General features: G+C 53.0%; 2 protein-coding genes across 7 annotated transcripts in view; one reads left to right on the forward strand and one right to left on the reverse strand.

Moving 5' to 3' along the window:
- Positions 1-8,082, forward strand: part of Phrf1 (PHD and ring finger domains 1) — a 32,399-nt gene extending 24,317 nt beyond the window's left edge. For 3 of the 4 annotated variants that reach the window (XM_075972729.1, XM_075972731.1, XM_075972730.1), the window contains exons 10-18: positions 841-968; positions 1,978-2,159; positions 2,251-2,382; positions 2,783-2,937; positions 3,407-6,055; positions 6,300-6,454; positions 6,553-6,882; positions 7,105-7,233; positions 7,747-8,082. In XM_075972729.1, the coding sequence (XP_075828844.1) occupies positions 841-968; positions 1,978-2,159; positions 2,251-2,382; positions 2,783-2,937; positions 3,407-6,055; positions 6,300-6,454; positions 6,553-6,882; positions 7,105-7,233; positions 7,747-7,890 (4,004 nt within the window). In that variant the 3' untranslated portion in view covers positions 7,891-8,082. Of the gene's footprint in view, positions 1-840; positions 969-1,977; positions 2,160-2,250; positions 2,383-2,782; positions 2,938-3,406; positions 6,056-6,299; positions 6,455-6,552; positions 6,883-7,104; positions 7,234-7,537; positions 7,608-7,746 lie in introns of all 4 variants that reach the window. The other variant, XM_075972732.1, reaches the window with a different exon arrangement.
- A 394-nt stretch (positions 8,083-8,476) lies between these two features.
- On the reverse strand, positions 8,477-11,962 carry Irf7 (interferon regulatory factor 7). Of its 3 annotated transcripts, XM_075972733.1 has the most exons (10): positions 11,714-11,962; positions 10,946-11,360; positions 10,696-10,858; positions 10,403-10,610; positions 10,037-10,095; positions 9,792-9,966; positions 9,528-9,623; positions 8,945-9,334; positions 8,747-8,865; positions 8,477-8,672 (listed from the first exon to the last, which is right to left on the reverse strand). In XM_075972733.1, the coding sequence occupies exons 2-10, from the start codon at positions 10,957-10,959 to the stop codon at positions 8,523-8,525; spliced, it is 1,374 nt and encodes a 457-aa protein (XP_075828848.1). In that variant the 5' UTR covers positions 10,960-11,360; positions 11,714-11,962; the 3' UTR covers positions 8,477-8,522. The 3 variants fall into 3 exon arrangements, with proteins under 3 accessions (XP_075828848.1, XP_075828850.1, XP_075828851.1); XM_075972735.1 differs by lacking the exon at positions 11,714-11,962 and having other exon boundaries at positions 10,037-10,092; positions 10,946-11,087; XM_075972736.1 differs by lacking the exon at positions 11,714-11,962 and having other exon boundaries at positions 9,792-9,870; positions 10,946-11,087.
- Between the last annotated feature and the right edge of the window lie 631 nt (positions 11,963-12,593).

The following is a 12,593-nucleotide window of genomic DNA, read 5'->3' on the forward strand; positions in this document are numbered from 1 at the left end:
ACTGTTCCTCCAGAGAACTTGGATGCAATTCCCAGCTCTCACAACTATCCATAACCCCACTTCCAGGGACCCTAGCACCCTCACACAGACATACATACAGATAAAACAACAATGCACTTAGAACAATAAATTAATTAAAAATCCTGCAAGAAAGAAAAAAGTCTTTTAAAAAAGAAAATAAATTTAAGTTAAAAAGTAGCAAGCCAGGCATATAGTACATGTGGAACAGCAGTAGGAAGATTAAGAGTTCAGGGTCGGGCTGGAGAGGTGGCTCAGCAGTTAAGAGCACTGCCTGCTCTTCAGAGGACTCAGGGTTCAAATCCCAACACTTACATAATGGCTCACAACTGTCTGTAACTCCCAATTCCAGGGGTTCTGACACCTTCACATAAAATAAAGTTAAATAAATTATTCAAAAAAATAGTTTGTCATCTGTAACTACATACTGAGTTCTGTGCCAGCCTGGGTTACATAAGACTGGAGATTGTCTCAAAAAATAAGAAAGTTAAATTGGCTGAAGAGTTGGCTCAGCTGTGGACCTGAGTTCAGTTCCCAGGACCCACATTGAGCAACCCACAGCAGCTACCTATAACTCTAATTCCAGGGGTTCTGATGCCCACTTTAGTCCTTCAAGGTCACACACATGCAAGCACACATAAATAAAAAAATAAACTGTGTGTTGTGTTTAAAGCTTAAGCCAGCACACAGTCCTGAGGTGCCTACCCTCTCCCTAGCTTCTTGGGCTCTGTTCCAACAGAACTCAGAGGGAGGACCTGGTCACCCTGGTCAGGAAGGGCCCTGTGGATCCTGAATCATAGACACTGAATGTTGTCTTTTTAGGGAGACGGAAGAAAGTGCTGGGAAGAAAGAAAACCCGGTCCCGGTCATCTGTAAAAAGTAAGAGTGGAGGTACAAGAGCCAAGAAACGGCAGCACCGTGTGAGGAAGACAAAAGGGAGGAAGCTGAAGGTGAGGCTTCAGTAGTGTCCAGCTTAGCCAGTCTTGCTGCCCTATATGGCTCTGCAGCAAGAAGCACCAAATGGCTGCTCTGAGGTTGTTCTGTGCTCAGAGGTGGGTGGGTATGTTAAGAGTTAGTATGGTTCCCCCTGAAACATAGAGGAGGACTAGCAGAGCTCAGGGCCAAATCACTTTCTTGTGGTCAATGGCTGGTCAGATAAAAAGGCTTTCAGTCCTGTGCTAGGAGCAGGTGTAGATAGCCTGGGGAGGTATATACAGTTGTTAACCTTACATAGTCACTGTCTTTGTCCTGGAGAGTCTCCTATGTATGAGAAGCCAGTCTCCAGTAGATCCATCTCGGGTCCTGTGTTGTCACTCAGCCCTGCCGCCATAAGACAAATTTGGTACTTAAAGACACAAGAAGCTCACACAGACAAACATACACCTTGCCATGTGTCTCCTGTGTTTTTTTATGAATTTATGCTTGTTACCCGTAGCCTGATAAATGTTCTATAGTGTATGCTTGTATATGAAGATGTGTATAGCCAGTAGTTTGAACATCCTTCTGGAGAGTCAGAACAGATTCTTGTCGCTGTGACTAAGTATGAGCAATTTATGTAGATAATGCTGGTCACTAGCACTCAGTTTGTGTCCTGAGGGCATGGCAATGTCAGTTTCTCCTTTCTGATTTTTAGAGAATGCTAGATTCCATTCTAAGCTCACTTTCTTCATTTGCAATTACTGTGATTCCTTTTCCCCCTAAGAGAACATCTGGGGTCATGGCCCGTGGCGGAGGTATGGAGAGATTCACTCCTTGGGGAGAGATCCTAGCTGAGTGTGTTCTGTCCCACCCATACTCAGAATCTAGAGGAAGTGGCATGTGGCCCCTTGATTGTCTTAGGAATAATTTACAATTGTGATAATGTTAAAAGTCCACAACCTTTCCTTACATGGCTGTTAACGCTGTTCACATGCACGATGCCAGTCATTCACTGAAATTTTTTCTGTCACTCTGGTTTAGAATGAGATCACAGCTCGTTCTCGCATTGCACGAACTCTAGGCCTCCGCAGGCCTGTCCATGGCACCAGCATGCCATCAGTGTACAAGCCAGTGGATCCCTCTCTGGGGCTGATGAGAGCAGATATTGGAGCAGCTTCTCTGTCTCTGTTTGGAGATCCATATGAGCTGGACCCTTTTGACAGGTGACTACAGTGGTGACTGTCCCGGTGCCCCAGCTCACCCTCAGATTTGGTTAGACTGCTTGTGAACTTACGGAGTGGTCTGCTTTGTTAGTGTCCCCTCCAGCAATGAAGAACCATCTGCAGATCCTCCTTCCCCTCTGAGTGCCAAGAGGAGAGTGCTGTCCCGCTCGGCCCTGCAGTCGCACCAGCCTGTGGCCAGACCTGTTGCCATGGGACTTTCTAGGTATGGGACAGCAAGAGCATCTGGGATAGATAAGGACACTGAGTTGCTTATCCTTTCTGTGTGGCTAAGCAACTCCTTGCTGTGATGTGCTTAAGGTTGTCTCTGAGTGCTGCGTCAAAACTAGTTGTCTCTAAGCAAGCAGCTCAGATCCTGGCTACAATGACCTCAGTCTCTGAGAGAAAAAGGGACCTTGGGCAGGGCAGAGTCGTGGTCCACAGTCACAACAGGTAGAAATAATCTCTTCCCAGCTCTTACTTAGTGGCCGAATGGGCAGACATACATTGTAGATGACGTCCCCATATTCCTGGTCACCTCAAGTTGGGGCTGATGGGTGGGGGTTCAGGCCAGAAGAGTACAGAGGAACCAATCTTGCAGACCACTCTCTGGTCTGTGTTTGCAGGAGGCAGCTCCCGGCCGTGGCCCCAGAGCCCAGCGTGGAGGAGGCCCCTGTTCCTGACCTGTTGGGGAGCATCTTGTCTGACCAGAGCCTTCTGATGATGAGCAGTGCTGATGTTGTCATCCACCGAGATGGCTCTCTCAGTGCCAAGAGGGCAGGTGAGCACCCATGAACTGCTGGCCTTCCTTATGGGTTTCCTAGAAATGGATGAGTTGGACAGGCTCTCTCTCAGGCGCTTTGCCCTGAGTTGGGTGAGACACTGCTAACAGCATAACCAGTGTGAGTTTCTGTCAGGGTCCTTCCATGTCTGAGTACAGTACCCATGAAGCAGTATGGTCAAGAATGGGCAGAGCCTCCATCTGCTGCTTCTTGTCTGGGTCACACTAGATGGGACACATCTAAACTATAGTTGTGTCTGAAAAGAGAAAAACTACATGGCAGTGAGGGCATTTATGATCCCACAGGTTGGGCAGTGGTACAGCTGAGCCCATGACACTCCCGTTGTGGTGTAGCAAGAAGTGTCACTCTGTAAACAGCAATTTCAGTGTCACTTCTGGTCAGGCATGACAAAGCATTGAACTGCGTACAGGAGGTGGGAAGGGTTGCTATCTGACTTTTGTTTTTTAGCTCCTGTTTCTCTTCAGCGAAATTCTGTGACTCAATCCAGAGAAGAGTCCAGGCCCAGAGACAACCTACAGCCTGGGGCACTACCCTCAGGGAGGGCATCCAGTGGACTCATGGGAGCCAGGCGACAGAGCTCAGGGCTGAGCTGTGGAGACAGAGCAGCCCTACACTGTATCCCTGGCCGCACAGTGGAGACACCTGTAAAGTTGGACTCATCAGTGACCCCACGTTCAAGTCAGGCTGGGAACCTTTCAAAAGAGAGCAGGCCTACATTGAAACAGAATAACAGTCCCAGGCTTAATGGTTCCAACACACAGGCATTGCCTCTTAGTTCTGCCTCATCTAAGATGACTGTCCGTTCTAACTTTCCATCTAGAAATATAGCTCTTGGGCATCCCCAGAAAACAGATCCCAGGAGACCTGATTTCTCAAAGCTACCCAGGATACCAAAGATCCACAGAGACCGCAGTGACAGCACACAGGACCAGGCCCCCACCAGTGGGCAGACTGTGGAGCTCCCTAGCACTTGCATTAGCCGCCTGACTGGCAGGGAAGGCCCTGGGCAGCCAGGGCGAGGCCGAGCTGAGAATGAGCCCAGCAGCAGGGGTCCCCAGGAGACTGGCTCACACACAGGTAGTTCTCGTCCTTCCGCCCCCAGCTCCCATGTCAGCGTAGCCACGCTAGGGCCCTCAAGAGGAAAGGGCATTGGGTCTACCTTTGAAAGCTTCAGGATCAACATCCCTGGGAACACAGCACATTGTAGCCAGATGTCCAGTCCTGGCTTCTGTAACACATTCCGGCCAGTAGATAGCAAGGTGCAAAGGAAGGAGAACCCTTCACCTCTCTTCTCTATCAAGAAGCCAAAACAACTCAAGAGTGAAATCTATGACCCCTTTGACCCCACTGGCTCAGACTCCAGCCCTCCTAGCAGCAGCCCTGAGAGCCTTGGCCAAGGCCTCTTGCCCTCTGAGATCACCAGAACTATCTCCATCAACAGCCCAAAGGCCCCAGCCTCCCAGACTGTGCGCTGTGTTACCTCCTACAGGGTAGAAAACATCTTTGAGACTGACACAGAACCTGAGCCCCAGCCCACTGGTGAGCCTGTGTCTGGCATGCTGGAGTTCCTGGGCAAGGAACTTGCTGAGGGAACCTCTGATATGGAGCAAGAAGGACTCAGGGAGACGGAGCATACAGAGATCCAGGGCTCCACAGCCCATTCTCAGCGGCCATCCCCACCAGCCCCTTGGGACGATGAGGACGGAGTGTCTTGTACACCCTTCTTTGGCTCTGAGGAACGGACAGTGACATGTGTGACTGTCGTGGAACCAGGTGTTCCACAGATGACCACGCACAGGATTGTGGAGCTCAGGGCCCCATCCCGTTCCCGCTCCACATCCAGCTCCCGCAGCAGGAAGAAAACTAAAAAGAAGAAGGTTTCCAGAGAGCACCAGAGGACACGTTCCAGCACTCGTTCTGGTTCCAGGGACAGGACCTCACGCTCAGCATCTCCAGTGGCTGAGGAACACACCAAGAGGCACAGAGCCAAGGCTAAGAGCCGGAGGTCTTCCAGTGACCGTGCCAGCAGCCAGGACAGAGCAAAGAGGAGGAGGAGGGAAAGGGACAGGGAGCGGAGGCATGGTCCCTGGGGTCATGGCAGGTGCTGGAGGAAGTCCAGGTCTCGCTCAGGGAGTCCTGGCAGTTCTTCCTGTGAGCGCCATGAGAGTCGGAGACGGAAGAGGCGTCATTCAGGGTCTCGGTCTCGAGGCAGGGACTGTTCACCCCACAGCAGCCTGGAGAGGGACCGGAAACACAGGCATCGGGAGCGGAGCCGAGAGCGGATGGATAAGAAGGAGAGTGTGACTCGGTCTCGGGAGAGAAGGAGGCGGAGGTCTCGGTCACCCAGCCTGGAGCATAGGCCACGGAGGCCACGTTCCCATGAGAAGCGGCCCCATTCCCCAGAGAAGAAGGGGGCTGTGAGGGAGGTTTCCCCAGTCCCCACTCCACAGGAGGAACCAAGGCAAGATGGAAACCACCCTGCCAAGCCTCCAGTCTCTGAAATAAGTGTCCTGCCAGAGGTGGTTGTGGCTGACCCGAACCCTCCAGAAGTCCCTCCTGTCCTGGCAGAGCCGGTTGAGTGTGTACCTGAGGACCTAGACTATGGTGATTCTGTGGAGGCAGGCCACGTGTTTGAGGATTTTTCAAATGAAGCCATCTTCATTCAACTTGATGATATGAGCTCACCTCCTTCCCCTGAGAGTACAGACTCCTCCCCTGAGCGAGACTTCCCAGCAAATCCCACAGTGCCCCCAGTTAGCCTTCCACAGGACACTACTTTACCTACCAGCCAGAGGGAGGTGTTACTGGTTCACAGTGAAGATATCTCAAAGCCTGCACCCCAGGTATTGATCCCTTCAGACCAGTGCCTGCTCAGGCAGGACACTGTAGAGACCATTACTACAGCTCTTAGCACCTCAGGTGTGGTGCCCCTGGGAAAGGACAGTCCTTTGCTAAGTGGGAGAGGATGTGAAGCAGTCAGGCCCAAGGATCCTGTGGCCCAGGTGCCCCTGCTGCGGTCCAGAAACCTGGTGAAGAGAGTCACCTGGAACCTGCAGGAAGCAGAGGACAGCACCCCAGCCCTGGACAGAGTTCCAAGTGAGTTGGCCCTGCCAGTGGCTGAGCTCCTAGTGGTGGTTGTCCTTGTGGGTCAGGGGTGTGGAGCAGGCAGGGAGACAGCCACCCCAAGAGCCTCTTCTGACTCTTTGGGGCCCCCAAGTGTGTCCAGCCTCTTAGAGATAGATCTGCAGTTTGGCCTTGGTTCCCACTGCTGATTCTCTGAAAGTGTTTTGGCCAGAGTTGACCACAAGGCACCCACCTTCCTTGTCTGTTGGGTCCTCAGGGATGCCACTTGAGAGGCCACAGAGGCCCCAGGAAGGAGACTGGGATGCAGAGGACAGGGCCCTCCTAGGCGTTCAGCAGGCACCATTCTCCGACCTGCCCCCTCCCATCCACGTGCTCCAGGAGTCTGGGTTACCTGATGCAGATCCCTCTCAGGTGGGTGCTGGGCTAGAGGAGCATGGTCCTTGTGCTGGGTATTTTGGGCTGCCCTGGTTAGAGCTAAGAACTCATGGCACTGTTTCCTTTCTATACAGCCCCCTGGTGCTTCCAGGGCAGAAGGGCTGCCAGCTGCTGGGACTCTACACTCAGCAGGGGGTATTCTTGCCCAGGTTTACAGCCCCAACATGCCACCACCCCTGGCTCAGCCCTCAAGCATCCTGCCCTCACTGGTCAGCCAGCCCTCAGTCCAGATGATCCTGCAGGGGACCCTCCCCCTAGCAGGCTGCGGTGCAGCACAGAGCATGGCCCCAGTGCCCACTATGCCAGCCACAACCTCACAGCTAGTTATTCCAACCACCAACAACAACTTAGAAGAAAAGACTGCTACTCCCAAGTCAGCTGCTGAGAAGACCAAAAAGGAGGAGGTGAGTGCTGCCTGTCCTTCCGCAGCATGTCTCCATCGGGTCTGATTTTAGCTATAATATCCAGGCCTTGGGGGCTTGGCCAGGGTGGTAGGAGAGCAGCAAGCCCATTACCTTTAGTGTTCTTGGGGAAAGGGACTTCCCACAAGTGTTGACTTCCCACCAAGGGCCCCGAGGCCGGTTTTGGCCATCTTGCCGCAGGGTCACACATGTCCTCACTCCTAGTACATGAAGAAGCTGCACATGCAGGAGCGGGCTGTGGAGGAGGTGAAGCTGGCTATTAAGCCCTTCTACCAGAAGAGAGAAGTGACCAAGGAGGAATACAAGGATATCCTGCGCAAAGCTGTGCAGAAGGTAGGCTCTGCAAGTAGACAGACACCTGCCTCTTGGACAGCCTTGAAGTTGACATGGGATAGCTAGATCTGCCTGTGACAGAAAGTTGCCGTTTGTTGTTTGCATGGACTCCTGGGTCTAAGTGTGGAGTCAGCCAGCTGGGCCAAGTGGCTGAAGCCTTAGATCAGCCCTGTTTCCTAGTAAGTGCTTCCTCACACAGTGTTTGCCAAAACTAAAATAACAGATGATGAATTTAAAATTCCCCAATCCAACCAGTTTCTTTGGAGGAACTAAGTCCCTAAGTGCTGGGCAGATTTTTCTGTAGGAACAAGTCTCAGCTTCCTACTGACCTTTGACACATGTAGAGAAACAGCATCAGCTCTGTTTAGTTACAGGTGTGTGCATAGGGGGCGGGGGATGCATGTGCCCTTAACAAGACCAACGGCCCTGGTGGAGAGGGCCAGGGCAAGGACCCTTGGCTGGGTTAGTCTCTGATAGGCTGAGAGCATTTGGATGATTGTGTTATTTCTTCAGATCTGCCACAGCAAGAGTGGCGAAATCAACCCTGTGAAGGTGGCCAACCTGGTGAAGGCCTATGTGGACAAATACAGGCACATGCGCAGGCACAAGAAGACTGGGGCGGGGGAAGAGCCACCCACTCAGGGTGCTGAGACCTGAGACTGGCCACTGTGGGGAGGTGACCCCAGTAGGAAAGAAATGGCTACCAGCACTCCTGCCTCTGAGCTTCCCATGACACCTGTCTGCACCTGTCTTGCTTACAATTGAAAACTGGACTTTTTTTATATGTATATTATAGATACACTGTTTCCATTGTGTTCTAATTTATCAAAAATGGCTTATCTTTAGAAACTTTTCTGTGTACTCAGTGTTTGGAAGGTGAAGCTTTTGGTTTCAGAAACCCTGCTGGCCAGTGGGAACCACCTGCTAACACTCACTCATGAACCTCTCTGCTATAGCAGTTTTCTTATTCTAGTTGCTTTTTTGCTTCTGCCAGGAGACAGGACATGGGGCTGTGGGTTTCAGGGACATGTTCCCACCATTCCCAGTACACCTGGCAGTGTTAGCATGCTCCCCATGCTTGTCTTAGAACATTTGGATCCAATAAGGGGCTCGTTATAAAGATGAGTGCTGCAAAGGAGGCTTAGGGTGCAGGGATGTGAGGTGTCACCTTTCCTTCGTGGAACCCCACCAGGTCCAGTAAAGATAGCGTACATCCAGGGAATCAGTCTGACTCGGGGCGGCACTGGTTTTAGACTCTTTTTATTGGGATTTGCAGTTCTGGGCTAGGCTCACTGTTCCAGGTCCATGAGGAAGTGTTCGATATCATCATAGAGGCTGTTGGTGCTAGACAGGCACAGGCCAAGACTGCTGCTGTCCAGGGAGGACACACCCTCACGCTGCACACCTTCCAGGTGTGCTTTGCATAGCCATGGCTCCAGCTGTGGGAGGGACATCTGTTAGGGCTCCCACCCAGCAGCCCACACCCACCTGTACTTGCCAACCCAGTCTCTACCTTCACCAGAATCAGGCTCTTCTCCTTGGGCCTCCCTGCTGACAAGTCTTGCCCAAAACCTAGATAGATGGTGTAGTGTGGTGATCCTTGCCGCCTCCGGGCCCGGAACTCTTCCAACTCTGCTAGGAGGTAGCTCTGGTGAGCACGTTAAGAAAGACTCCAGAGACCCACAAGGACAGCACCCCAGACCTCACTGACCTCGGAAGAAAGTGCTGAAGTTGAAGATTGGGGTGTGGCAGTTGCGTTCCAACAGCTGGGCTGGGGTGGAGGGGTTGGTGGAGCCCATGGGGCTGCCCACCTCCCAGTACACCTTGCATTTGCCCATGCGCAGGGCATACAGTGACGGCCCCTGCAGCTCCAGCTGAAGGCCTGGTGACACATGCTGCAGAAGTGTCTCTGTGTAATGCAACTGCTTCCGATCCGGGAGCTCAGCAGGGCTGGGAAAAATCACCTGCTGGGGCTCTGAGTTCCTTATTGCTGAGCTCATGGGGCTGTACAGGAACACGCAGCTGGGGTATCCCACCATTGCCTGGAGCACTGTGCGACCCTTGTACATGATGGTCACATCCAGGGACCCTAGATTGCGCTCTGTGTGCAGACCAAGCTATGAGTGGTGGGTGGGGCACATTGCCCTACACCCCGGGACCCTTTCCCCTCCCCCTGAGGTAGATGTGAGGGCTGAGTGGTGCAGTGTTCCGCCTGGGAGAACAGGTGTGTACGGGGGGAGACCTGTGCAAGCACCACAGCTCTAGCCCACACCAACAGGTCCCCAGGTCCTCACCAGTCATCAGAGTTGGGTGTTGAAGCCTGGGGCTGGGGACAGCTTCCACCGGCCACGCTGCATGAAGCTTCTCAGAAGCATGTTCTGGCTCCCGGCCTGAGGATAAGGTGAAGCTGCCTGTCCATCTTGCCCCTCATGGTGCCCTAGCTTCCCACCCCTGTCCTTCGAGCAACCTTAGCTTTCCTCCTCTCCCTCATATAGCCTCAGGCAGATGGAGTTCTCTAGTCCAGCCCCAGCTCAGTAACAGTTCTTCCTGCCTCTCACCAGGATCCTGTGATGGGCCTGAGTCTGCCCCAGGCTCAGGTTCTAGTGGGTGGTCCTCCAGGAGGCTGTGCTGTAGAACCTGAAGCAAGAGGTCCCCAGCATCAGCAGAAAACAGAGGGCTTGGAGTCTGAAGCTCAGCATTTTCTCTTGCCAGGAAGGGTCCTAGGGACATAGCCTGCAAGAGAATGCTTAGTGGTAGGCAGCTGCCCATCCCCCACACCTAGAAGGAGCGGACTGGACTGTACCTGCACAGGTAAGGCATTGCGGAGGACCACTTCTTCCCCATTTTCCATGGCTGGGCCTTCTGAAGAAAGGGGGGGATTTGGAGCTAAGATTGACTAGTTAGGATGCTTGAGTAGTTTTAAAAAGTTCTCTTCCCCATACCCTTTGTCCTCAGACCACCAGACATCTCACTCAGCCCAAGGCTCTGACTTAGGAGGAAATGTGCCCACCCACCCATCCACCCACACCTTGGAAGGAAAACAACTAGGCCTACAATCAGCCTTTTTCCAACCAGCTTTAAAAACTACAAATCCAACCATGAAGCCACCAAGACAAAGTAGTCCAAGTCCCTTCCTCCCTAGTCCGTCCCTATTTGTGGCAGTCCTCACCAGTAGAACCAAGCTCCGGGCTAAGTTCATACACTTTGTGTGGGTCAGCAGGGTCCCCCGAATTGTCTTTACGCATGATAAAGCGACGTGTGCTATTAAGTGCACAACGGAAGTTGGTTTTCCAGCCTGCTCGCTCAGCAGCCTCAGCCTCTGGGCGTGGTAGGTTACCTCCACTAGGTGGCCACCTCCCTCTGGCCACAGCCCAGGCCTGAAGGAGAGGACAGAGAACGTGGGTTGAGGAGAGACTCCCTGCGAATTCTGAGAGATTATACCGAGGGCAGGACTAGCACCACCTTGAAGATCCGGGCGTCAGCTTCATCCAGATCCCTGCGCCCGAAGTGCTTCCAGGGCACACGGAAGACTGTGTGAGCCTCATCCAGCCACCGAAGGCCCTCATACTGGCCGCTACTGACCTCACCCAGTAGCCACTCTCCAAACAGTATGCGCTGGGACCCCCTGCAAGCAGGGCAGCAACGCTAGGATCAGGGCCAAGAGCAAGGCAAACAGGACGACCCAACACAACCAGGGTGGCCATGTTCTCACCTCTCTGTGGCCATTGCTCCTACAAAGGCAGTCTGGGAGAATCAAAGTAGGTCCTACTCTGGGATGGGCTGCAGTCACTGCAGCAGTCAGGTATAACAGATGAGGTAAGAGTCCCTTGGGTATCACTAAGGTTTGAGGTTGTAGCCACGGATAGTGTGGCCAAGTGTCACAAGTGTGCTTATATGCGTTGGTCACAAGCGGGAATTTAAGTATCGCCAAGTGTGACCCAGGTGTAGGGTGTTAAGGGTCACAAATGCGGTTTGAGAACTTGTAGCCACCTAGGTTCCGAAACTGAGTGTGGATTCCTCGGCCAAGGTGGCTATGGATATGACAACAGATGTAGCGGGAGCGCACACGTGAAGTCACAGGTGTTGATCCAGCGTCCAAGCCTGCATGGGCTGTCGCAGGCCGGACCCTGCAAAGACACGGCGGTAAAAGGGGGCGGGCCCGGGCCAGTAAAGCGAAACTGCATCCGGGAAAATGAAACCTAAATAGCCGAAACAGCGTGTGGGCAGCTGCGGGTTTCCCTCTTGTCTCAGTGGCTACGGGCGCAGTCCTTGACCTCCATCCTACCCTCACACAGACGCCAACCTCACCTACAGATCTTCCGGTCGCAGATCCTGCCGTCCCTCTGCCCTCATGTGTTCCCAAGCCTCTCTGTACTACCATTCCCCCGACCGCTCGCTACTCCGTGGAGGGGACAAGAATTTCCTCCCGTGGCACTAGCTCGCTCCCTCCCCGCGTGGGATAAGGGTTCCTTCTACATACCTGGTGCCGGAGCCGCCGGGACGGTTTTATCTCGGTGAGAAGGAGGCGGCCAGTTCTTTTATATGGGACCCGGGTCAGGGGCGGGGCGGAGCGCAGCAGGGTGTGGCCTAAGGGCTCCCGAGCCATTGGGTGTCCCATGCTGTGGCACTCCACTCCACTCTCACAGGCCCTTTGTAGATTCAGTGAGAGGCTGACCCTGTTTTGGACAGCGCCGGAAAGTCTCAGAGGAACAGCTCCCCAAGTGGGAGTGTGGGAAAAGTGTTTCCCTCCACACCTCCTCCGGAAAATATGGCGGGAGAAGGCAGGGGTACCTACAACAATCCCAAACAAAGTCAGCAGCTTTTTGTTTTGTTTCGTTTTGCTCTGTTTAACTGGCAGGAAAGTATCAGGAAGTGTACTCTAAAGAGAGACTACACGTTGAGAATGGTACAGATAAGAAAACTCCAACAGGCAGTGGTGGCGCACGCCTTTAATCACAGTACTCAGGAGGCAGAGGCAGGCTAATCTCTGAGTCTGAGGCCAGCCTGATCTGCACAGGAGTTCCAGTACAGCCAAGGCTACACAGTGAAACCCTGTATCAACACACACACACACACACACACACACACACACACACACACACACGAAGAATATCCCAAAGCCACTACTTGTAATACCATCTCAGGAGAGGTTGAGGCTTCAAGACTAAGACCCTGTCTCAAATGTACAATTTAACCACTGTGTTGCATCCAGCCTTCATTAGAGAAGCTTCCAGCTGGGGCTGAAGAGATGGCTCCTCGGTTAAGATCACTGGCTGCTCTTCCAGAGGTCCTGGGTTCAATTCCCAGCACCCACATGGTGGCTCATGAGATCTGGTGCCGTGTTCTGGTCTGCAGGCACA

Source organism: Microtus pennsylvanicus, chromosome 5, assembly GCF_037038515.1.
Source record: "Microtus pennsylvanicus isolate mMicPen1 chromosome 5, mMicPen1.hap1, whole genome shotgun sequence".
NCBI classification, from domain to species: Eukaryota; Metazoa; Chordata; class Mammalia; order Rodentia; family Cricetidae; genus Microtus; species Microtus pennsylvanicus.

Bases quoted from the DNA above. Each gene is read 5' to 3' on its own strand.
- Irf7 (XM_075972733.1), bottom strand. The intron at 9,624-9,791 runs GTGAGAGGCAGG...CCTTATCCTCAG, and splicing joins AGGCCCATCACAGGATCCTG to GCCGGGAGCCAGAACATGCT. The intron at 8,673-8,746 runs GTAGAGACTGGG...TCCCTCCCACAG, and splicing joins AGAGCCTGATTCTGGTGAAG to CTGGAGCCATGGCTATGCAA.